We start from the raw sequence: 25,386 nt of genomic DNA, 5'->3' as shown, positions 1-25,386 counted from the left end.
TTGGTGATACATTCATTTTGCTACACAGCATTTTTGTATGTCATTGAACAATCAATTTAGTTGTTGTTTTCGAGCCTGTTTGAAAAGATTGGAGGTTTCTAAGACATGTACTTCTACACCATGACCAGGTGAACCCCACTTACTCTCAGGACAACACAGGTTCTAAGAAATGCAGCAGACATCAGCACAGATCCAAGCCTTTTCCACAAAGCAACTATATAATGGGTTGCAGTTGTGATAAAGGAACCCATTTTCCTGTTCACATGCGTCCTGTGCAGGCAACGACTGGAGGCCACGGAAACAATCTGGGTTACTGTCACTCCTTTGCACAGAGATGCTCCTCTTTTGTTTAATTGTCCTGCAGCACATGCGCAGCTACGTAGGCAGGCTGAAATGAACCCGCACAGCCATACCAATGTCCCACAATATGACTGGCTGCACCTGTGTAGCTAAGCAGCCGCAAGCAATAGAATTTTTTTAAAAGAAAAAGGGGCCTCCCTGCAATGATTGGGCGACTTCTCCCTCACGATGGAGGATGGGATGGGAGGGAGGGAGCTTCTCCAATCCAGGATTTTTCAAAAGTAAAGCTTGTTCAGAAAACCCGGGTTGGGGGAAATAAAATGGGGCAGACTCATTTTGGGGGTGGGACCTTGGTGAAGTCCCCCCCAAAACAGGTTATATAGCATCCTATACCCATGTTTCTTGGCCCATGTGGAATGGGCCCCTGTTAGAATAAAGCTGGAAGGTTACCGCTGCTAGTAAACCTTCTCCCAGCTAGTCATAGGCTAAGTTTCCTGCTTTGAGACTTTTCTCCCATTCCCATAATACTAGAATTTGGGAGAACCAAATGAAGTTGATAGGTAACAGGTACAGGACAGAGGAATAGGTCTAGGCAACAGGTACAGGACAGGCAAAATGCTATAGATTTACTCAATGAGTAATTAAAATTCCCTGCCAGTGGATGTAGGGCTATCCACCAGCTTTAATGGCTTTAAAAGGGATTCAAAAGAACATTTATGGAGGACAGAGTCATCAATAGCTACAAGTCATGGTGACTAACAGGAACCTCCACATTCAGAGACAGTAAATATCTGAATATAAGGGGGTGGGGTGATATGAGGGGGAGGCCTTGACTTTGGCCTCTATGGTCTGATTTTTGGCCATTGAGGGCAACTGATCAGCCAGTGTGTGAAACAGGATGCAGAACTCTTAGGTGATAAAACGGTGAAGTAGACGGAGGAGGCCATGATGAGGAAGTAGCAGCACCAGACAGGCAAGGAAAGAGAGACAGTGAGGTTGGATGGAGGGTGGTTTAAATGTACAGATCAACCAACTATCAACCTTGTTCCTGCTGAGTTCCATGTCTTTTCACGAAACATGCTCTGTAAACCTATATCTTCATTAAATCCACTGTCTTACGTTTTGTTGAGCAATGCTCACATTGTGAAGGCACCCAGAGCTAGGTATTTTGTTCACCTCTGAGCAATTCAGCTTCTCAGCAGAAGATAAGCAGAGTGGAAGCTACTCTGGTCATGGCAGCATTTTGAGCTGGACAAACTGTCCCAACTACCCTAATCTTTCCCTCTCATTCGCTTTAGATCCGAAGCCTTTTACCAGCACCCCCCTTGGCCTCCAACAAGCCTAGTTGGTATCAACGATGGGAAACAACACGGAAAATGTTAAAAGATGCTTATTTAACAGTAGGTACGAATGCACAGTCTTTTGACAAAAGTTTTGCTTTTTAAGGGCATTGCCTAAGACCACAGCAGATATAGGAAACCACACTAACATATCTTTGTTAGAAAGTCTACTTCCTGCCAGAATATGCTTCTAGTATAGAAGTGCTGGAACAAGAAGATTATCAGATGCAAATACACTGTAAGCAAGCAAATCAGGAAAACACACATATGACATACCACTGCCCACATGCTCCTATTATTTTTTTTCATTAGTTTGTTTTTCATATTTATAGGCTGCTCTTTCCAAATAGGTCAGGCTCATTAAAACATATTTCAGCATTAAAACCATACAAAAATCTTCTACAATGCCATAAATGTGTTGGCGGCGGTGGGGGTTGTCAGTGGCAGAGGCCTCCCACCGCGGCCCTGGTCACCAAGCGGGACAGAAGCAGCTGGTGGTGAGTTGCCGGGACCCGAGGAGGGTAGGCGGAGCGGTTAGGAGTGCCACCGAGCGAGCCACAGAAATGGGCGAGCCCGAGGCGGGAGGCGATTGGAAGACGACGATGCGATGTCTCCGGAGCCGCCCGGGCCGTGAATGCGCGCTTCCCTGGAGCCGTCTGCCTTTCCTGCTGTTTCTCCGTGCCCTCCACCTGCAGCGACTGGCAGAACTTTGTGGTGGCCGGTGGGAAAGCGGTTAAGTGGCAGGGACTCTTCAGCTGCCGCCTTGTTTGCCTTGTCTGCCGAGCGGGTTGGGAACAGGCGGAGCGGCGAGGAGAGGCGGTGAAGCCGACAACAACAACAACTGCGACTACACCGGGCATTGTAGAAATCGAGCCCGAGGCTGCAGGGACGACGATGCGCACCAGCGAGCCTGATTATAGGCGGGGCCACACAGAACACATTGGGGGCGCCCGAAGGAGGCGGGGGTCTCGAATGCTGTTGATGCAGTCAATAGATAACGTTTCCAATCGAAGTGGCTTTCCAGCTCCTACTCATCTAAAGTTGACCATTCAGCATATACTTTAACATCGTGAACAGCCAGCAAAAGCGCTATTGCTCATTTAGGACCCAGCAAATTGGTAGATGCCCGAGGCTGCTGAGTGAAGCGGCAGTGTAGTTGTAATCCGAGAACCAGTGGCAGTGAGCTCTCCTGCGGCTGCACTGTATACCATCCCAGCCATCATTCCTCTTTGGATTTCATTGATTAGACCTTGAAGATCAATCAAGAGTTCTTCAGGTGGTGTGAGCCCTGGATGGGAAGGACTCTTTGATGTGGACTACTCACGACTATATCCATATCGGTATATGTGCTTACTTGTCATAAGTAGGCGGAAATTATTTAGTAGTTCATAGATTGGAGTAATGTTGTGAAGTCAAGCTAGAATTGTAATTTGGTTAGTCAGATACTAACTGGTTGTTAGCGGCGGAATTCGAGTCCACTCGCGGTGGAAGTTTTTTTCGCCAGGAGTGACAGGTAGGGAGGGACTATAGGAAATGGGGGCCCCACTTAGGGAGCTCCAGGGATCCCCAGTGCTGATGGGGCCGAGGTAGAAATCTGACGGTAAGGCGGCCATATGAGAAGAAGGTGGGGGAGAAAGAGAACTGCTTCATCACCTTCCTGACCTCCGACCTATCCTGAGGAACGTGGGTGGTAGGGTTCAGAGAGACTCGGCTTAGATCATTGGTTGCTGATCAATGCCAGGTCCATAAATAATAAGACCACAGTTCTCCGGGACTTTCTCGGGGACCTGCACGAATGGACCTGGCCTTGCATCACCGAGGCTCTGAATTAGCGTGAAGGGGAGACCGTATGCTTAGGCGAGGTCTCACCCCCGGGTTTCAGCGTGCCTACACCAGTCACGAACACGGTGCCGGGGGGGCGAGGCGTGGCAATGTTCGCCATTGATGCTATCCCTTTTAGGAGGCAGCCCCAGTCCCGGAGATGCGATGGCAGAGTGTGTTGGCCTGAAGTGGTTGGCCCAGGAGAGGTTGGCTGTTCTCCTGAATGTATTGCCCGATTAAGCTAACACACCGAGGAGATAATATACGGCTGCTGGAGGTGGTGGCGGACTGAGCGTTCTGCGGTTCCCCAGGCTTATTGTTCTGGGGGGGGACTTCAATGTCCATGTCGATGCCCGCCTCATGTCGCGATGACTCGCAGGACCTGGTGTTATCCATGGCAGCACTGGGCCTCTCCTTAGTTAACTCTGGCCCCACTCATGAGGCTGGACACACACTGGACTTGGTCTTCGGGACTGGGGGTTAATATGGTCATATCCTCTATTGATAGAGTGCCATGGTCTGACCATTATGCCCTGAAGGTTCGGTTGAACGTGATTACAACAACCCTGTCTAGGCGACGGGCGAATTTTTGCCTGCCTGCGGAGACTTATGGATCCTGTTGGATTCCTGAATGCTCTGGGGGACTCTGAACCCACCGTCACCCTCGATGATCTAGTGGAAGACTGGAATTCCCGTCTTTCCGATGCCATCGAGGAAGTTGCTCCCCAGCGTCCTCTACGCCCCCGCTTCGCTGACTGGCTCCATGGTATGCTGAGGAACTACGCCGATATGAAGCGAAGAACTTAGGCGACTAGAGCGAGTGTGGAGGAAAGCTTCGTGGCGAAGCTACACGAACATCCTTGCGGGCGTTTATGAAAGCCTATGAGGTGGCGGCCGAAGGAGGCGAAAAGGATAACTCCTCCTCCCTGGCGTCTGCTAGCTCTCGCGTAGCACAATTGTTCCGTATTATTGGGTCTTTGACCTCATTGTCTGAGGGGTCTACAAATTGTCAATTAGAAGCTTAGCTGTGAGGCATTTATGAGCTTTTTTGCAGATAAAGTCGTAATGTCGCTCCGCCAGGACCTTCCTGCCACTTTAGAGACAATAGGTGAACTGGAGGCACTCTTGCCGTCTTCTGGTCCGTGGGTCACCCAGTTCTCCCCTGCTCTCGGAAGCAGCTGTTGACAGGGCCCTAGCTGCTGTTAGACCCTACTACCTGTCCTCTGGATCCGTGCCCCTCCTGGCTTATTAAAGCATGCCGAAGGCGGAGTTGCGACCCCACCTGTTGATTATCATCAATAACTCCCTTGAGCAAGGAGTTTTCCCTGGTGGGGTTGAAGGAGGCAGTGGTCCGCATACTCTTGAAAAGACCATTGTTAGATCCGGGTGATCACAATTACCGCCCCGTCTCGAATCTTTGGTTTCTGGGGAAGGTAATTGAGAGAGTGGTGTTGGAGTAACTTCGAGGTTTCCTGGAGGACACATCGACTTTTGATCCCTTTCAGTCCGGTTTCCGTGCTGGGCATGGGGCGGAGACTGTTCTCGTCACTGTCACAGATCAGCTCCGCTTACAACTTGACCCGGCCGGACCGGCGCTGTTGGTCTTACTAGATCTGACCATAGCGTTTGGCGCGTGGTCGATCCGCGACCTTTGGACCCACCGCCTAGCGGCTCCCGGGGTCGCGGGTACACAATCCTTAAATGGATTGCCTGCGTTCCTCGGGGACCGGACTCAACAAGATACAATTATTGAGGACCCGAGCTTCCCGGAGGTGCTTTCACTTCATTGTGAATTATTACCTCAGAGAGGCGCTGTTGTCCCCACTATTACATTTGCACAGCATCTATATGCGACCCCTTGCTCGAGTTGATTAGCGGAGCTTTTGGGCTGGCGATGCCATCAATATGCCGATGACACTCAGCTCATTCTGCGATGGAGGGCGGTAAACCTGCAGCTCTCCAGCATTGTTTGGAGGCCGTGGCTGGTTAGTTGAAACAGAGCAGGTTGAAACTGAATCCAGCAAAAAACCCGAGACTCTTTGGCTGGAGTGCGTGAGGGGGAGGGGGGGATTTCCAGCGCCCGGTGTGGGAGGAGACTGTATTGGCACCAGTCCCCTCTGTTCGCTGACCTGGGGGTCCACCTGGATTAGTCTCTTTCAATGGAGACCCAGGTGGCCCTCTCTTTCCAGTCGCATTTTACCATCTCCGCCCAGGCCCGGCGGCTGGCCCCCTTCCTTTCTCAAAGCTGACCTGGCCACTGTGGTGCCAATACAGCGGTCACCTCCAGGTTAGACTATTGCAACTTCGCTCTACGCGGTGCTTCCCTTGCGCTTGATTGGGAGATTAAAAATGGTCCAGAATGCGAACCGTATGCTTACAGGAAGTGCCATCGCGAGAACATATAACTCCTGTGCTCAGCCGCTTGCACTGGCTACCAGTAGAGCCGCGATCCACTTTCAAGGTGCTGGTATTAACCTTTAAGGCACTTAGGTGGCCTGGGACCTCCGTACCCTCTTGGGGACAGTCTTACCCCTTATGTCCCAGATAGGCCTCTGCGTTAAATGGGAGGCCAATCTGCTGGTGATCCCTGGCCCCTGGAATGATAATGTATGGGCCTCTACCAGGAGCCAGAGCCTTCACAGCTCTGGCCCCAGCCTGGTGAATGAACGCTTTACCACCACCTGTCGGGGCCTCTGCTGGACCTTTGCTGGGAGTTCCTAGGGCCTGTAAGACTGAACTGTTCCGGCCAGGCCTTTGGGGAGGCCAGCCGTTGATGAGGGCCCCCTCAGCTACCCCTTTGTTCCCCCCCCTCTTCTGATAACATCACTAAACCCTGCCGCCTCTCTTGGGGTTGAGGGGAGAACAGTGGGATGCCATCTCATATTATTATTTTAATGCTAAGCGCTTTTAATGGGGAAGGTTTATATTTTATCTTTAGAGCTTGTATTAATTAATTTAATGAATTTTAATTCAATTTGATATATTGTGCTCTATCCATGTTGTTCACCGCCCTGAGCCCTTAGGGGGAGGGCGGTCTATAAACCGAATATATAAATAAATAAATAAATATATAAATAAATAAATAAATAAATATCAATCTGGGTTTGTCAGAAGGAAGAAGAGAGAATAACTAAATTAATTAAAAAGGAGTAGCCTTAACTTCCGGAAGAAGGGAAGGGAATGGGAAGGGAAGAAGAGTTTGGATTTATATCCCTCCTTTTTCCCTTGTAAGAAGACTCAAAGGGGCTTACAATTTCCTTTCCCTTCCCCCCCCCCCCCAACAACAAACACCCTGCGAGGTGCGCAGGGCTGAGAGAGCTTGGAAGAACTGTGACTAGCCCAAGGTCACCAGCTGGCGTGTGCTGGAGTGCACAGGCTAATCTAGTTCCCCAGATAAGCCTCCACAGCTCAAGTGGCAGAGCAAGGTATCAAAACCGGTTCTACGGATTAGAGTGCACCCGATCTTAACCACTATGCTACTGCTGCTCTCAAGAGGTCAGCTTAGATGACAGCCTTCACTGTCCTCAACCATAGGCTTTGTGGATTAAGTCAGTCTTTCAGGTCCTGTGGAACTGTAATAGGTCTCTTAGTCTATGGCCATTCTGGACCATGAACTATAATGCTCTAAAATTTGCTAAACTGCCTTATTAGCACACTATTGCTGTCATAGACCACAGCATCATTCCCTAAGTGTAACTGCATTCCCTGAGAAGGAGATACCCACTCACCTCCAAATTCCTTTTTCCAGTTGCAGGGAATCTTGCACTTAAGTTTCTTGGTCTCCTCATTACAGGTTCCCTCACGGTAGCCCACGCCACAGTCTTTGCTGTTGGGGACACAGGGACCCCAGCGCCAGTCCTCACAATCGGAGCCATTCTTCTTCACCTTGTCTGCAGTGACAATATGGGAGTGGGCAGTCATTAGAAGAGTCATCTTACTCCTACTGCTGAAAAGCACTAAAACAGCCTGCATCCCACCTTCAGGTAACCCTACTGTACAGCAGATTGGGCCTTTTCTCCCTGGGCAAGCAGAAGTCTCCCACTCACCTTTTTTATTCTTGCCAGCCTCAGAAGATACAGCCAGAAGAATCAGCACCAAGAGGAGAAAGAGGCCACGGACCTGCATTCTGTGAAAGAAAAGGAAATCTGTTCAGGATTCAGATTCCTACATGCAGGGGTGAAAAGGAAAACCAGACGTAGAAGACAAATAGCTCCACCAATGACTGCTAGCCCTGGTTATAAACAGTAATTTCCACATTCAGAGCCAGTAAACCCCCAAATACGTTCCCAGGCAGCATCAGGATATGGCCTCAACCTCCATGCCTTGTTTATTGGCCATTCAAGGTAACTGGTGGTTCACTGTGTGAAGCAATGTGCTGGAATGTAGGAACCACTGGTTGGATCCACCAGGACACTTTTTAAAGATACACTTTTAAGTCAGCTTAAAGTTAGAAGCATTGATAAAATGACAGGCTGCTAATGGCCTTGCTCCTGTGCCCTGAACTGCAGTGATATGCTGAAATTAATCGGACAAATCATCTTCATGCCAGAAGTAAACTTACTTTGACAAATGTCTGCTTATAGGCTTCAGTTAAAGATACAGACACAGGGCCAGCAAAGCAGGATTAAAGACTCGCAAGAGTTTCAGGGTATAAGTTTTTGAGAGTCAAAGCTCCCTTCATCAGATATGACTGGTCTGATGAAGGGATTGTTGACTCTTGAAAGCTGACACCCTGAAACTCGTGTTGGTCTCTAAAGTGCTACTGGACTCAAACCTAGTTGTCCTCCTGCAGACCAACAAGGCTATTCTTTGAAAATTATTCTTTAAGGATAACTACTGCTACTAACTTCTAAAGCATCTCTCAGGGGAAAAGGCTTTACAGTTCTACTGTCTCTAAAACCACCTTAAATCCATCCTGTGAGGAAAAAAAACTGCTTTTTTTTTACCTTTTACTCCAACCGTGGCAATCGGGCAAGCCTCAGTGAGACTTGCATTTACATATATGTCTACCATTTCTGGACTGGTCTGGTCAATTTGCTCCCTACTCATGGGCCACCAGTACCAGCTAAGGGCCCATACTCCCCATACACTGCTATCCATCCCTGGATCCTGAGGCAAAAACTGAACAGGAGTCTGACCTACCATTTCAATATCTGGGCAACACATTCTCTTTCTCTCCCTGCCCCTTCCCAGAGCAACCAAGTGGAAACTGGTAAAGCAAACTTGCCAGTGGGATTTATACTGTTCCTGCCTTTGGCTAGTCAGAAGGCTTCTGTTTGCTGGCAACAGCGAGGCCCTGCTCCCCGCTCCCCTCAAACACTTCCATAGCTCTCCCCCCATCCATCCCCTCATTTCCCAGTGCTTCTTTTATCTAGTGCTCAGCGGGCTACCTCCCCAATGCCAAAGTTCCCCAAGGTTGGGGGGATCTCAGCTGCCATGGAACCTTTATCCAGTTCGAAAAGAATCCAGGGTGGGAAAAGAAACCCCGACAGGCACAGTTTTTGAGAACTAAAACAGAAGATTAAAAATAAAAGCCTCGCACAATTGGATCTCATGTGGAGCTTTAGAAGGCAGGCTGCTCCCCCTGCTGGTTCTCTTAATGTCAGCCTATTACCATATCCCTACAAAGGGGCTATGGAAACAAGGCTCTGTGTATATGTGTATGTGAGTGCCATAAAGAAGAGACTGCAGGTGAATAGAGGGATGAATAAAGAGATGAAACAGAGAGCTATGTACACTGCATGTATGCTTGGGTGCATTCTCAAATATACATGGTGTATAAGATGTGGATATGAAATGCCATAGTTACAGCCAGGGTAGACAGTGCATATGACATGCATTATTTGCAAAAGTGACAGTGTGTATAACATGCACTATTTGCTAAAGGATTTTTTTTTCTCTTTGCAGAATTACTGTAGAAAAATCTGCAATTCTCATAATGCAATTAATTATTTTTACATGTAATTCTTACACAGCCAGAAGAGCCCAGCAAACTGGCCAGAACAAATACTAAAAATAAAGGAAATGCATAACAATAATTTTCTGTTCAAAGCTGGAAGACCAGGAATGTGGAGACAGAACACAAAGCAAAGTCCACATTTATTTGCACAGGGTTTGCTAATGTACCCCAATACACTATTTTGTCTTACACATGCAGGGTTTCTTTAGGGCCGTGGTGGCGAACCTTTGGCACTCCAGATGTTATGGACTACAATTCCCATCAGCCCCTGCCAGCATGGCCAATTGTAGGGGCTGATGGAAATTGTAGTCCATAACATCTGGAGTGCCAAAGGTTCGCCACCACTGCTTTAGGGGCATAGAGGGTGCACAAAGATAATGAACTGTGAACTGTGGTACCACCAGAGGGAGCAATATATTTTGGCACTGGAGTGAAGAATCTGCCTGGAGGCTACATTCCACTTTACCATGTTAAATATTGTAGCTTTGAAGAACTGGACTACAGACAGCTACTACTGATTCAGTGGCAGTTATGTAGTCCCAAGATAGCCACAACAGACTCCCTAAAGAGAGGGTGCAACAGAAACATGGGAATAATATAGAGTGTCCTACTTAATGCACATGATTTTTTTAAAATAAATCCCATGAATTGGCTTTTTAAAACAGAAATGATATACTGTGCATAGCTCTGGCTGTTCTATTTTTTAGTTTTATTTAAGTTCTACCCTGCCCTTTCACAGCTTAAGCCAGGCTCAAGATGGCTAACAACAATATAATTTACACTTTTAAAAATGTCAACATAAAACTTATAAAATATGTGTGTGTGTTGGTTGAGATCAACCACAATAGACTTGAAAACTCAATAGTTAAAATGTACTCTTGGTGCTAAAATATCACTAGAGGAATTGTTTCCCCCATTTTGCATAAATCATCCTGTTTTTACTAGTCACGGTGAGAGGCAAAACACTAAGAAGGACAGTGAAGTTTTGTCCTTGGACCCCTGAAAACCTTTCTATCTTTTTTTGGTTTTTGATATTTCATGAAACATTGCCTTAGGACTGTTAAGGACTAGAAATGTGTTTTCAAGTGAAATTCTTCAGATTTTCAATTTTGGATACCAGATTCCAAGCTTGTGTAGTATTGTTCAGGAATCCACACAATCTCTGTCCATATTGAGTAACAGGATGAAACTAGGATTCCAGGATGAAACTAGAGTTGTGACCATGGCATGAAAACCAAAAGCTGTTGATGAAGGCTGAGCAGAAGACTGGGGTGGGGAGAATGACCTTCCTGACACTTTTGCAGGAAGCAGGGTGCTTTTTCAAGCGAGCAACAATATACCAGTCCTGTGCTGGAAGATCTAATCAGATGCTTTTCTTACATGGATTTGCGGGATGTTTAGTCTCCTTCCTATGCCCCAACACCCCGCCCCCCACCGCCGCCAAATGTAGAGCAAAGGAAAGCAGCCCCTTCGTGGTGCCTTGGAGCACATGGAGCTTGAGAGTGCATTGCACAGGGAAAAGTTCTCTTGCAGGGAAAAGTGGAAAAGTTCTCTTGCTTCTGATCTACTGTCACAGTAGCTCATAGAGAGGCTGGCTGCATCATAGAATGGGATGAAACATGCCGTGCTCAGTGTAGGGGAAAGAAATGTCCAGAAAAGCTGAGGAAAGAAGCCCAGGGTCAGCAATTCTGCCCCCTCCCCCCACATTCCCCCAGGCAGCCCACTGCCGAGAGCAGTGCTGTTCATTATTCAGGCTCCAGTGGGCTCACCTTTTGTGTGTCTGTTGCTGTGAAGCTGCTGGATTCACTCTGAATTGAACTGTCACAGAGAATTACACAGCTTGGGTGGCTGAAGGCAAAGCCCAAGGGATGAGAGCCACATTCCCCACCTTCAGCTAGGAACTGTCCTCAGGAGAGCAGAGTATCTGCCAGGGTGCAGTCTTTCCACCAAACTGTCCTCCAGGGACAGGAACTTAGCCCTCTCTGATAATAACATTGCCAGCTAGGTGGATTAAGGAAATTTATTTCACTCATGAACATTAACAACCCACATAAAACCTGCAGTTAGGATTGGGAAAAAATGGTCTTTAGCTAGCTGACAATCCAACCCAGAGCTCTTTTATGCTACCATCTCAATCTGAACACAGTGGACTTTGGGGCACATGACTGTTTCCAAAGTATTTCCCCTTGATTAACATTCGTGAGAAAAGTTTAATAACAAGAGGAAGACATAGATGATCTTCCAGGTGAACATCCTAGCTCATTGTTACAAAGGGGTAAGGGGAAGAAACTTCAGGTGTGGGCAAAGTCATACAGATCTGCATGGTGTTGGCTGCTTCTGTGTGGTTAGGTTGTGTTGTCGTCGTCCCTGCTCCTCCCACGGAGTTTGATATGATGAGACTAAGATTTAGTCTAGGCAAGATAGGCATCCTGAGGACACTGCCCTTTCCATGTGATGCATTAGTTCATTTAGAAGACTTGCCATGTAATTTTATAGCTCAAGAATCTACTGTGACTGTTTCCTCATGATCTTTTTAAACCAGTATTAGAACACTTGAGAAGAAAGCTGTCAAGGATCAGCTGGCTGCAGAGTTCTGATTTCAAACCATCTGAAAAAATGGGGACTATCCAACCACAGGTGTCTTTTCAAAGAATCATGCTCTGCAATTGCCTTTGAAAAGCTTTCAATTGCTTATCAGATCATTTCTCCAGAGCTCTTGGGAAAGATATTTTTCCTTTAAAATCCTTTACAATATGCGATGCAATTAACATTTACAGCTATCAATGGTTGTGGCAAGTACTTTTATTAGACATCACATCATCAGACAGGAACATGGTGAGTGTATTATGTAACCTTAACTTGAGTGGGATGGCCATACAATGTGTTTACTTTCCATGACAGGACTTCTGGCCCTCCAAAAGGGTTCCAGAAGTAATTACATCATCTAACCATCTCACACAATCTTTCCAGTTTAGATTTCTCCAGCATGGCATAATATCTGACCACAGTGGAACAGAAACCACACTGTGGGGTAATTGGCCCAAAATGAAAATTCTTTTCTACCTAAAAATGAGCATAACATATTCACCCAAATTCTCATTGTTATCTTCCTCTTGCTACCATTATCTTCGAAAGAATTTTCGCTGTGGAAAAACAATTCTCCACAGAAGCTTGGCATGGCCTGAAGCATCACCCACCCACTCTTCTTTTGTTAGCATCAACTCTGGGGAAGTGTTCTGAGAGAACGTGAAAACTTGCACACTGTTTTGTGGTGCTGTGGTTGATATTACAAGGGCATATATTTTTGGTTTTTCTTTGGACCAATATGGCTCTTGCTGGTGGGCCTGATCCAGCTGCCCATTCCCTTTCCCTGTGGGTCTCATGTGGAGAATGCACAGGGAAGGATCAAGGGATCAGAAGGGGATGATCAGTTAATGATGAGACATCCTATGAAGAGGTAGGAAAGAATAATCTAAATAAGAAACCAGAATTGAAAGATGATTTAAATGTCTCTCTGAGTCTCTTAAAGTAGACATCAAATTGAATTCCATGTTGCTTTTTCATTTTTTTTAAAGCAAAGCATTCTCAATGTGGTGACCTATAAGACGTATGTGCACAATTCATTTTGAACTGAACAACTGCTGAAGGGGAAATACTTAAGCCAAAACTCAGAACTCAGCTTAATGCCTAGTTTGGCTCATAGGTCTGTCTACCAGCATTGCTCATTATAATTAGTCTCCTCCTGGGCCTTGGTTTACCATTCTGCTAGTGCCATATGGTCGCAACCTGAATGTCCCAAGCTAGCTTGATCTCTCATCTCTTGCCTTGTAAACCCTCTGGTGGGCTATGACCAGTGGTGGGATCCAAAAATTTTAGTAACAGGTTCCCATGGTGAGTCCAGGTTCCTCTGGCCTGAGCCGCTACAGTTTGCCATTGGTCTACTGGAGTTCTAGCTGTACTTTTCTTCCCATGCAACATATCATCTTTAATCCCTCCTCTGACCACTCCAGAGTTCTGTGGGAAGCTGCTGGCCTTGCTTTTTTTTGCTTGCTGTGATCTTGTTTTGCTCTATGTCAACGATCACATGTCTTCTGTTGGCAGGTTTTTTGAAAGATTCAGAAATCGCTTTCTCTGAAGCTACGTCTGTTGAAAATGCAGCAAATTCCCCATGTTTTTGGCAGCAGAATACAGCTCCCATTCTACTACAAACAAACCCAAGGAACATATTTAGTACACATACTTGGTGTTAAATAAAATAAAATGGTGGGGATTAAAAAAGAATTATATGGCTAGACAAACTCACCAACATCCCAACAGCATGAGACCATGGAATAGACACAGTCCAATATGGCAGGTAAAACGAACCATAACTAGAACTAGAAACAGAAGAATTTACTTACCTTATTTTAGAAGCTATTTTCAAAAGTAAATAGGATAGCAGTATGCAAGTCCTCATACATCAGCTGTGATAAAATGTGTTACACACAAACAAATGAAGGAACATATTTATGGTTCACAGGCAACTGAAGTACAGCACTAAGAACTAAGGCACATTATTTGTTGAACCACATCTCCCAATATGTTCCCCGGTACCAATTACATTCCTCAGGCAGCCTCCCTTAGAACTGTCCATATGGGTCTTTTCTGCAGGAGACAGTCGCTGGGAATCGTCTGCCGGAGTCAGGGAGGAGGGCATCATCACTTGCTACCTTGAAGAAGGTGAGAAAGGCAGTTGCTACTGCAGAGGGAATTTGGTGGAGATGCAAACGCCCTCATCAGATTTGATTCTATTTATTCTGCTCCTCTGTATTTTAATGCTTGTGCGTTTTAAATCTTGAGAGATATCAAAGTTGTATTTTAATTCATGTTTTAATCTTGTTAATTGGACTATCATAAGTTGCGTCTTTGCTTGTAGTGTTTGCCATCATGAGTCCAAGGTGATAATGTGGGATAGAAATATTTTAAGTAGAATAATGAAATAACAGTTTGATATACCATTAAATACATACACTCACAATTGCATTCATTACAAAAATTTATGTATTCACATGTATCATGCTTACACATAAGAGCATTTTATGTAGGAGTTTTGTTATGTATGAAGCATCCTTCAGACTGTATTGGGTCAAAACAACAAATCATGTTTTCTGCAGTGCAATCCTATGCAGTCTCTCTACCCAAAGCCCATCAAAATCAATGAGCTCAGTCACTGAAGAGGATTGTACTGCAAGCCTTGGAAGTTCTCAGGTGTACATTCTCCCTTCATCTTCCACCTCTGCTGGGCTCCAGTACTGGTGACTTCCTGGTTCACAACAAACCACAGTTTTTGTTACATACAAACAACAAACTATGGTGCTTTTTTTTTTTTTGCCTACAAATTAGAGCTCCAAACCAAGCTTCAAACACTGTACAGGTAGGCATTTCTTCTTTTAAAATTTAAATAGTCAGAGATTGGATTATGGCCATCCAAAATGAAGAGAACAAGAGATTGCCAGAACAGACAGAACAAGAGATGGCCAGATGCCACAGTATCATGTAAAATTAGAATCCAATCCAAATAGCAGAAACCCACAACTTCCAGAAAGCTCTGGCATTCCTCTTTTCCCTACAATTTCAGGTCAGTGAAAACAACCATTTTAAAAAATTAAAACTAAAATTCAGATGTTTAGAGGCAAGCTTTTCTGCATCCCACAAAAAATAATAGAATACTAGAATAGAATAATAGAACAACCCCAAATGAAAAAAAATTAAGACAAATCAAACATTTGGAAATTATTTTTCCCTTCCTTGAAAAATTAAGATGCTTTTGGTAAGCAGCTTTCTTGGGCTTCTCAATGACTCCGCCTTCTCTCCTATCGTATATAACATTTAACACATTCAGATCGGGAAGTATCCCTCATTTTTGATACCTCCTTCGCCTCACTGACGGCACATGCTGAGCTGTAGCTGAAAGTTCAGGCATACTTTGGCAACATTTAGGATTGCCAAGGATTTGACTAACCCTGGACCACATCCATGGAAAACCTCTGGGAGATACTCGAATAGGACAGTTGGTGCCAAACACAACAATGAGGGGTTCTTCTGTCACTCTGACCTGTATTCTATGCCAAGCAAGATCTGCTCCAGGAGTGCTAACCTAGTTACCAGCACAGGGTGCTCCTCCCCACTAGATTAACCATTACACAGGCTAAGAACTCCCTTCACAGGGCCAACTCAAGACTCTAAAACCATAGTCCTAGTCCCAGAGGAGTATCAGGGGAAATGGCACCCAGAGACGACACCTCCCCTGGGTGCCCCCCACCCACACCTGCACCCATCCTGTGCTGGGGGGTGGGTTTGGGGGCTTGGGCAGCTCTGACAGGCACCATAGCGGCAGGCTTGAGCCCACCCCTGGCCTCCTTGCAGGCCCTCGGACCCTCACCCTGGCAGAATGTAGGCAGGGAAAGGATTTCTGCTGCCAGAGCTCAAGCACACCTGCTTCTGCTGTCACCAAAGTTTTCCCCACACTCTGTACAGAGGCAGAAGTCCTGCCCACATTCTGGAGCCCAAGGCAGAGAGCGAGCTGCCACCTGTGGGAAAGGCGTGTTCTGCGCACTGCGGCATGCCACTCATTGAATGCCTCACTGGAGCAGCTCCAGGGTGGACCGCCCCCCTGTCGGGTTTGTAAACAAACCCAGCAGTGCCGAGCCAGAGCATGGATGATGCCCGAGCCCCACCAAGCCCCTGATGGCGCACTTACTGCAGCTGCATGAACCCTCCACAAGTGGCTTAGGGACGTCAGGCAACAGGGAGGCTCTGAGCCAGTGAGCATGATGGTGGCAGATGGCTCAGGTTAGAAAGAATCGGAAAGCTGCAGCACTCAGCTGGAGCTGCGGCTGTAAGAAACTCGAAGTGAGGCAGCTGGGCGTGCACTCTCCCAGCTGCAGAGCCCACCTGGTCTTGCCCCACGTGTTACCAAGCCCTGCCTTGCCTACTCTCCCAGGCAAGTTCGGGTTTGTGCTGGGGCTGGGGATCCCCCACTGGATATGGCGGCCGTCCCCTGTCTGCTTCTCTCCCACTGCCTCCCTGGCTCAGTTTGCAGAACTGGCCCCCAGACGCCTAAAGACAGAGCAGACCAGCTCTGTCTTTAGGTGCCTCCCCTGTGCAGACCCAGCATTTCTGAGCTGCATCAGCGCGGGGGAGGAGAGGGCGATTTTTGCACCTGGGGACATTTGACCCCCCCCCCCCCCCCCCCGGTCGCAGATATGCCACTGCCTAGTCCTGTGGTGGCAAACCTATGGCACTCCAGATGTTCATGGACTAGAATTCCCATCATCCCCTGTCAGCATGGCCAATTGGAGCAGCAGTGGCGTAGGAGGTTAAGAGCTCGTGTATCTAATCTGGAGGAACCGGGTTTGATTCCCAGCTCTGCCGCCTGAGCTGTGGAGGCTTATCTGGGGAATTCAGATTAGCCTGTGTACTCCCACACATGCCAGCTGGGTGACCTTGGGCTAGTCATAGCTTCTCGGAGCTCTCTCAGCCCCACCTACCTCACAGGGTGTTTGTTGTGAGGGGGGAAGGGCAAGGAGATTGTAAGCCCCTTTGAGTCTCCTGCAGGAGAGAAAGGGGGGATATAAATCCAAACTCTTCTTCTTCTTCTTAACATCTGAAGTGCCATAGGTTCGCCATCACTGGCCTAGTCCCACTCTTTTGAGAATGTCTCATGGAACTCAATGGGCTTCACTCTTCAGGGCTGGGCTACAAGTAGTGAAAAACAGTTATTATCTATAAGTCCTCTGGACACATGTGCTTGCCTGAAATTGGACTGATCCACAGTAATTCTCTCCTCCTACCTTTGGAACTGCAGAGCTTTCAGGAATCAAGAACTCAATACAGTGCTTTGTAAAGAGGTTTGAGCAAAAAATTGAAGGAAGAGACAGAATGCCCAAACACATTACTGTGCACGTTGATTGCATCCAGAGCCTTGTTTGAAGCAGCAGTGTGTGCAATATTAGCCTGCCAGTACAACACTCACAACGGCTAGAGACGGTTCTATGCACAGCAGCACAGGGCCAAGTTTAATTAAGACACTGGGCACATGCAACATTGCATGGATTAGCACTTTTGTCCTGCCACAATTGTGCTTAAATCAATCCCGATTACTTCCTCAGGACAGAAACCACATACCTACAACTTTATCTAAAATGTGACCTACTTTATTATACAACGAGGTTCCTACACACGTATTCCCTGACCTCTTTGGTCTATCAATTCACTTGACTGAGAAGCTGACACACCTAGATACAGTTTTCCATGTGAAAAAAAATTAATTGTCACATGATGGCTGCCCCTGAGGAGACACTTATTATAGGGGTATTCTCCCACTGAACCAGTTCATCATCTAATAATGTGAGGAAGGGTGGAAAATTAAAAAGGCCATTGCACACTAATGGCCATAGGATATCAAACAGGAACAATTACATGTATCATGTTGATTCATACACAGCTAAGAGTGAAGGTGGGAACTAACAGGTATAGAACAGCAACCGACACTCATTTTCTTCACAATGCACGACTCACCTTAGCCTTCTTCCCTTCATTCAAGGAAGTTTCAGCAGCAAAGCTGTGGTATTCAAAATGAGTGATGTGACCAATGATATCCTTGATTAAGGGGTATCTATGACACATCCCTTAAACATGGTAGACACTGATTGTACAGATTCTCTTACCCCCACCCATCCATTGGGGGCAGCTGCTTGCTTCCTCCTTTACATGGGGAGAGACTGAATACCCTTCCTAATATCTTTCTCATGTGCTTTCCTTCTTTTGGCTTTCTTATTGCCTCCCAGTGTTGGCCCTGCCTCTCTCCCTCCCCAAAAAGCACTTGATACATTGGTTACTTCCCCTCACTTTCTCTCTGCAACCAGCAGTCTCCTCAAATTTCTGTAGCCAACATTGTTCACTGTTCTTCCACTCACTCCTCTGTGCCCCCTCCCATCTCCCAGGCTCTTTCCTGCCGAGCTTCAGGGCCAGCCTTCCAAGACTCGTTTTCTACTGCTCTCTATTCTCAGACTTCACCCTCACCCATAGCTGTTGTTTCCAGAGCATGGTTGCACTTTGCACAGATTCAGATGGGCACAAGGCTGAATCTTCATGACATCTTCCATCATGGCTGACTTAGCGCTGAGCTGGAAAAGGCACCTCAAGGAAGAAGCACCAAAACTGCCAAATACGTTTTTCAGAACTAATAGTTGATTTATTCATTTCCATTGATACCTTGCCTTTCTGGCAATGGGGACCCAAAGCAGCTTACCTTGCTCTTTTCCCAACAACTCAGGTAGGTTAGGCTGAGAATGTATGACTGGTCCAAGACCACCCAGCAATCTTCCAAGGCAGAGTGAGAATTCAAACTGGGGTATCTCCTAGATACTCTAAGAACAATCTTAAGCACCCTCTTCCAGTCCCACTGACTTCACTGGATGTAGAAGGGTGTAGTTTTGCTTAGGATTACACATTACAGAGCAATCATAAGCATGTCTACTCAGAAGTGAGCCCAATTTATTAAATGGAACTATCACAATTCCAGACACAGAGCAAAAATAAGAGATGGATTCTTGCTGAGGTGACATTTCAGCCAGTGGAGCCAACTCAAGAGAAGCATAAATGTTACACTGTCATTAATTAAAAGTTGGCGTAGAGGAGGAGGATTTTGCTTTGTGTAGATGGGTGAAATAGAGCCATTATGGATTATTCATAACTACCCTCAGGAATGGTTGGAGGGCACAGCTAGAGATGGACAGTGCTGACACTTCATTCGGCCTGTGAAGTCACAGGAACAGTTCCCTGACAGCATGGGAGAAAAATATTTTTCTGATAGAGGACTTGTCAGTAAAGGCTGCCATTGCCATGGACAGCTGCTTTAGCACAAGACACCCCTCCCCCAACAAATATGATTCCCTGTGCAGAACAATTTACACCTCTCCTTCAGGAAGGAGTCACAGTACTTTCACGGCTTACAAGTTTTGGAACCAGGCCGTGTCAGTGTTGCTGATTTAAATGTGTTTGCTAAAAATTGAACCTGATGCATCTAGCTCAGAGGTGTCCAACTCTGGTGCTTCAGACGTTCATAGACTACAATTCCCATCAGCCCCTGCTGGCATGGCCAATTGGTCATACCAGCAGGGGCTGATGGGAATTGTGGTCCATGAACATCTGAAGCGCCAGTTGGACACCTCTGATCTAGCTCATGGCCTCCTGCGCTGTTTTCACAACTACACTGCAATCACCTACACTCTAGTTTGTAACGAAAAAGTTTCAAAAATCTGGGAATACAGGGCAAAACAAAGGGAACCCGAAAGATGCTTTACACAGAGAATAATGTATGGAACATTCAAAAATAAAAGGAAGGAGAGAGCTGCTTTTGGTCTCCATCAAGGAGAAAGACAGGATATAAGTGAAGTAAATAAATAAAGATACAACTATTTGCCTAAAATGTACACTTCAGTCCAGCTGAAGAACCTGCGCTCTCCTTAAGTTCCATCATTCCGATTTTTTTTCTTAAATGCCCAGTTCTATAGACTCTGGCCATAGCCCAATTAAAGGAAGAAGGGAAGAGGAATTATCTCAATACCTACTTGTTGCCAAAAACCTTCAGACTTTGGGAGTAGAGACCAATGCAGAGCAAGAGCGGCAGTAGAGTGAGTTCTCTTTACAGGATTCAGTTTTGCATCTTGGTTGTTAATGGATCACAGGGCTACATAAAAAACCAGGTTTCTGAACAAACTGTGGTCAAGATTGGGTAGAGAAAACAGGCTGGGCTCTGGGAAAGGCCCTTGTTAAGCAATCAGAACCCTTAACTACAAAATTAGTTAGAAAAGGTTTAAAAGACCCACCAGTGTCTTCCCCCTCATAGGAATGCACAATATTTTTTGTTTGCAAGTATAGTGAGACAAGCTGTCCTAGTTTCATGGGGACACTTCCTTCCTGGAAGCAGCCGTGGGGAGAAATAACTCCCTTCTCTCATTCTTTTTCAGGCTGGAGCAGGTCCAAGAGTGCAGGGGCTTTTGAATAGAGGTGTTCAGCTTAGAGTTAGGCTCCTCATTTCGCATTATGTGCACTCTTCAGTTCCACATGCCTGGCTTTGAACAGCTCAACACTGAGTTAGTGTCCCTCTATCCCCTAGCTAAGCTCAACACGCTCCAAGCACAAGTACAGAGCAGTGCAGTCCTTGGAGCACCGTCTCAACCACAGTGGGAGAAACAGCCATCCATCATTAACATCTCCCTCTCTAGGGATTGGATCAGTGCAGACCCTACTTCTCTGCTCCCAAAGGTGATGTGAAGGTCATGTGCTGTAGGAGAAGGAACACCACCACCTCCTTTCTTAAATATCACTAATAACATTCATTCAACTAACTCCAGATTAGAGCTAGACAAAAGCAGAAATCATCCAGGTGTGATGTATCAGAGGTGCAGGACAAATCACAAGAAAGTTTGGTTTAAAAAAAACCCCACCACCCATCATACACTCTCATCCTCCCTTAAGGTGAAAAAATTAAGTTAATGCTCTTGCAGACCGAGGACTTGAAAAAGGGATTTTCCCTCAGAATTTTCAACACATGTATAGAGGAGTTCTTTGTTAGTGGATGTAAGAAACAAATACCATGTGAGTATGTTTGTCTGTTAGAGTTTGCAAGAACATAAATGTGGTACCAGGTGGTCCCAGCAAGAAAGCCTGTGCTCAGGAGAAAAGAGAAACACCCCTTTGCAGTCTATAGGCGTGGGGCACAGAGGAGACTCAGAACTTTATCAGAAGCAACAGTGCCCAGGGCAGAAGACTCAAAGAAGGGGGTCTCCAGTTGTATCCACTTTGTGCCCTCACAGCTTTGCGGGCAGAACTGGATTAAGCACACACGGCATTTCTGGATTGTTCCAGGATGCCCAGTTATGTTGCTTTGGCATCCAATTACCATTCAGGGGTAGTTCCTATAACTTGTGCCATTACAAAGGAAGTGGTATTGATCCCGAACCCTCCCTTCGCTTTAAATGCTACGGGGACATGCAGGCGACGATCCTCCCTCCACTTCCTATCTAGGAAAACTCGGAAGAAAGCGACGAAGCGCAGTTCCTTTATAGGAAGGGAACTTGTGCCAAGACCGAGCAGCTTCTCCACCACCTTCCTTAAGAGCTGGGAGGAATCTCCAAGAGGAGAAGGAAGAATGTCAAGAGAAAGTAACCCCATGATTTCAAGGGGTCAGGATACTTTTTAGTAGCCCGCCCCCAACACTCTTCTCAAGCGCCCTCCACCCTCCGGGCCAGAGAGCGCCCAGCGCCGACAGGACAACCAGAGTCCCGGGGAGGCTGTTCTCCTGAGCACCCCAATAGCTGATACCCTCCGAGAGACAGCAGCTTGACCGGGCTGGTGGGAAGGCGAAGAACATCCCTTGGAAAGCACAGCGGGGCTTCCCACTTCGCGGGGCAGGAGCTCCCTTTCGGGAGGGCAAAGACACGCGAGCAAAGGGCTCGTGGTCGCCCCCTTCCCATTGTGTGGCACGACCCTGCAGGGGGCAGCTGGCCAGAGCCAGGCACCGCTTGCCGCCTGCGGGCGACGGCCAAGTTTCGCGCCCAGCGACTTGCCTGGATGGATGCTGCGGGGAGCACTGAGCGCCGCCTGGGAGTGCGTCCTGGCGAAGGCTGTTGCTTCTGCCGCCGGCTCTGCTCTGCTCCGCTGCCTGCCCGCCCGCTATCTGGCCCCGATCTCCCTCTCCGCTCCCTTTGTGTCTTCAGAACTAGTTTCAGCTGGTCACATGTGCACACAAACCTTGCACGGCGGCGGCGAGGCGGCAAAGGCGCCCTCTGACGTCACGCCCAGTTGACAACAAAAGGTAGCCCAGGAAAGCCAAACTTTCTTCCCACTTGGCTCCTCCCTCCCTCGGGCCTTCCCTCGTGGAACCGCAGACAAAAGACGCCCGATCCCGCGGGCGGGAGCGGGGGGGGGGGGGGGGCAAATTCAAGCTGGGGTCTAGTTGCCGAGAAGCCCCCAACGTTGGCCCGGCCCCAGCTCCCGCCCAACCTACTCCTCTTGCATGGGAATGCAACGTTTCCAAGAATCTGGAAACTGTCCTCTTAGCCTTTTCCTTCTCTCACTCACTAAGCCGGTTTTACCTTTACACCCCGCCCGCCCCGCCCCCGTGCAATATTAATCACACTATGCTGCAGTCCGTAAAAACCACATCCTATTATTAACAACTGCTTGAGCAAAAGTTTAACGCGAGGCTGTCTTGCTAGAAACGCCCCCGCCCTCACCCCCCCCTATTTAACTTTTTAAAAAGCATTTAGTCTGAGAAAGGGATTTGTGAAACTGGAAAGCTCTACACTGTCTGTTAGTCCTAATTGAGGTATAATTTCAGTGAATTTCATTGTCTCTTAAGAACATCAGGACCAGTATGATCACGCCATTTGCTCAATGACTGTTAAAATGATATTTTGAATCTTTCATGCCTCAAATTCAAATCCAAAAATATACGTATTGGTTGGAATAATACACGCTGACTTACTCTACTTTTTACCCACATAAGTCACATTTACAGATTACACTTTCCAGACATATTGAGTATGTGGCAGTAGTGAAAAAAGGCCAACTCTATGCTGTGGAAAGGATTTGGAAATGAAATAGCCAATGGTGTGATGCCATTATAGAGATCTATGGTGTGATCATATTTAGAATACTGTGCACTGTTCTGGTTGATGTACCTCAAAAAAAGCTACTGCAGAGCTGAAAATAAGTTCTAAAGAGGTCATCCAAAACAATTAAGGGGTAGGAGTGCCTTTCATGTAAAGGAGTCTAGGACTTTTCAGTTTGGACAAAAGGCAACTGGGGCAAGGGAGCTGCACAACAGAGACTTACAAAATTAGGTGCTGGCTAGAAAAAGTGAAAAGAGAAAACTCTGTCTCCCTGTTGGACAATAAATCCAGGATGGACAAAGGAGATACTTCTTCATTGAACTAATAAACTGTGAAATTCACTGCCAGTGGCTGTGGTGATTGTAGGACTGCCAATCAGTGGGAGACCTATAGCAATAGTGGAAGACCTATAGTGGGAGTCCTATTGCTACAGTGGGAACAGCAGCTGAGTTCCCTGCTGCCCCTCAGCAGGGCAGTGGGGAAGATGACCCCACAATTGCCATGGTTTTGAAGGAATAATATAATTTCTCAGGTGAACACAGAAGTCACGTGTCACACCACTGACATGACACTAATCTATAGTTTCCAGTGAACGCTAGAGTGTTGCATTGATGGTGTGAGATCACTTCCAGGTTCACCCAAGAATGACATCATGCCATCAATGCAACAGCAAGACTCTCCCCTCCCCCGCAGTGTCCTGCTAGTTGCCAGCCAGCCACTGGCAGCCATAATGTGATGGTTATTAGCATAGTTGGTTTTTAGAGAAACTTGTGGAAGATGAGTTCATCGGTTCTAGTAGAGGTAATGACTAAAGAGGATTGTAATAAAAGCCCCTTTAGAGTTGAATTTATGATTTTCTTACTGTTTTGGATTTTAGTTTGACTAGGTTCTCTAGTTAGTTTAAGGTTCTGTTATTGTTAGGTTTAGGAAAAGTCTTGCCTGTAAGTATATGTGTTTATCCCTTTAAGGTTTCCCTAATGTTTAAGTTTAGAAATGTTATTTTTGAAATTTGTGTCTGATGGCCAAAGCAGTGGCCTGAAAGGTTTGATATTAAGGGACAAGGAAGTTGGCTCTGGAATGCAGCTTAGACCAACGCCCAGCCAACTCCTTGACAAAGACAAAGACCCTCTTTGGACTTGCAAATCGAATCTGTTGCCAGCACCCAAAGGTCCCCAGCCGTTGGGAGACATGCAGGGACCACCATTGGACAGTTTGAACTTTTCTTTGTTGCGACCAAGTGAGGCGGGAGCCTCAGGGTATTACCAAAGGAAACAGCCATCTGATAGAGGAAATAGCTGGGTGCGGCAGCGAGCCCACCTGGATTTTCTGAATGGACCTTATCTGCTCTCCATTCAGCACCATTGCGAGATCTCGTGGGAAGACGTTTGACAGCGGGATTTGGGAATCCCATTCAGAAAGTGTAACAGTATCTTGTTGGTTTTCTTATTGGTGTTTGGCGAGGGACTTGCCCCCTCTCCTCCCTTTTCCTGCCCCTTTGCTCCTTTGAAGTTTGAGAATAAAAGTTCTTGCACGGGGTTGCAAGAGTGCGATTCTCCTGCCCGAGCTGTGACCATCACCTGCAAATAAAATCCTTTTGCTTTGAAGAACGTCGGCTTCCTGTTCCTCATTACGTTGCTGAGCTGAGCTGAAATCACTTATTGTTACCCAAGCTGCAGCAGTAACACTATTGCTATAGTGATTAGATATTGGACTTGGAGACTAGCTCACATCTCTGCTTGCTGGTGATCTTGGTTCAGTCCAATCTACTGCACTTGGTTGTTCTGAGGCAAAAATGGGAGAGGGGAGAAGCATGTAAACCTCCCTCAGCTTCTTGAAGAAAGAATGGAATAAAATGCCCCAAATAAATGTCTTGGTTAAGCCTGAGCCCGAGTTCTGTGTTTCCATCTATGTTTTAAAATACCAGTAGTCTGCCTTTAATAATTTTAAGGATGTTAATAATGCTATATAATATAAACATGTAAGAATTTCAACTTCTACATTTTCTCTGCCTTACAGGAGACCGTTGCATTCAGAATAGTGCTAGAGACAAATGAAATCACAGCTATGTAAGGCCTGAGGAAAAGTTCTGTGGAACTTTGTAACTGGTGTCAATACAAATGTTTTGCTACCATTTCTGACTAGCTCCTCACTTTTTCTTCCACCTTCTACATTGTATTTCATATGCTGGGATGATAAATTCATTGGAAACAGTAAATCTTCAGGAAGGGCCCATTTGCCTTTCTCTAATTGTGGGGACGGGTGTGTGTGTGTTGGGGCTGCTTCCTCTATTGAGCTGCCAGTAAAA

At 46.6% G+C, this 25,386-nt stretch overlaps 1 protein-coding gene across 2 annotated transcripts in view; it reads right to left on the bottom strand.

Annotated features, from left to right (window-relative positions):
- Nucleotides 1-22,356, bottom strand: part of MDK (midkine) — a 28,719-nt gene extending 6,363 nt beyond the window's left edge. The window contains exons 1-3 of one of the 2 annotated variants that reach the window (XM_048483965.1): nucleotides 22,219-22,356; nucleotides 7,508-7,587; nucleotides 7,190-7,351 (exon numbers count right to left, since the gene is read on the bottom strand). In XM_048483965.1, the coding sequence (XP_048339922.1) occupies nucleotides 7,190-7,351; nucleotides 7,508-7,586 (241 nt within the window). In that variant the 5' untranslated portion in view covers nucleotide 7,587; nucleotides 22,219-22,356. The other variant, XM_048483964.1, reaches the window with a different exon arrangement.
- Nucleotides 22,357-25,386: the final 3,030 nt, after the last annotated feature.

This window comes from Sphaerodactylus townsendi, linkage group LG02, assembly GCF_021028975.2.
Source record: "Sphaerodactylus townsendi isolate TG3544 linkage group LG02, MPM_Stown_v2.3, whole genome shotgun sequence".
Taxonomy (NCBI): Eukaryota; Metazoa; Chordata; class Lepidosauria; order Squamata; family Sphaerodactylidae; genus Sphaerodactylus; species Sphaerodactylus townsendi.
The sequence above is the reverse complement of the archived record's forward strand: the minus strand, read 5'-3'. Positions and strand labels throughout refer to the sequence as shown.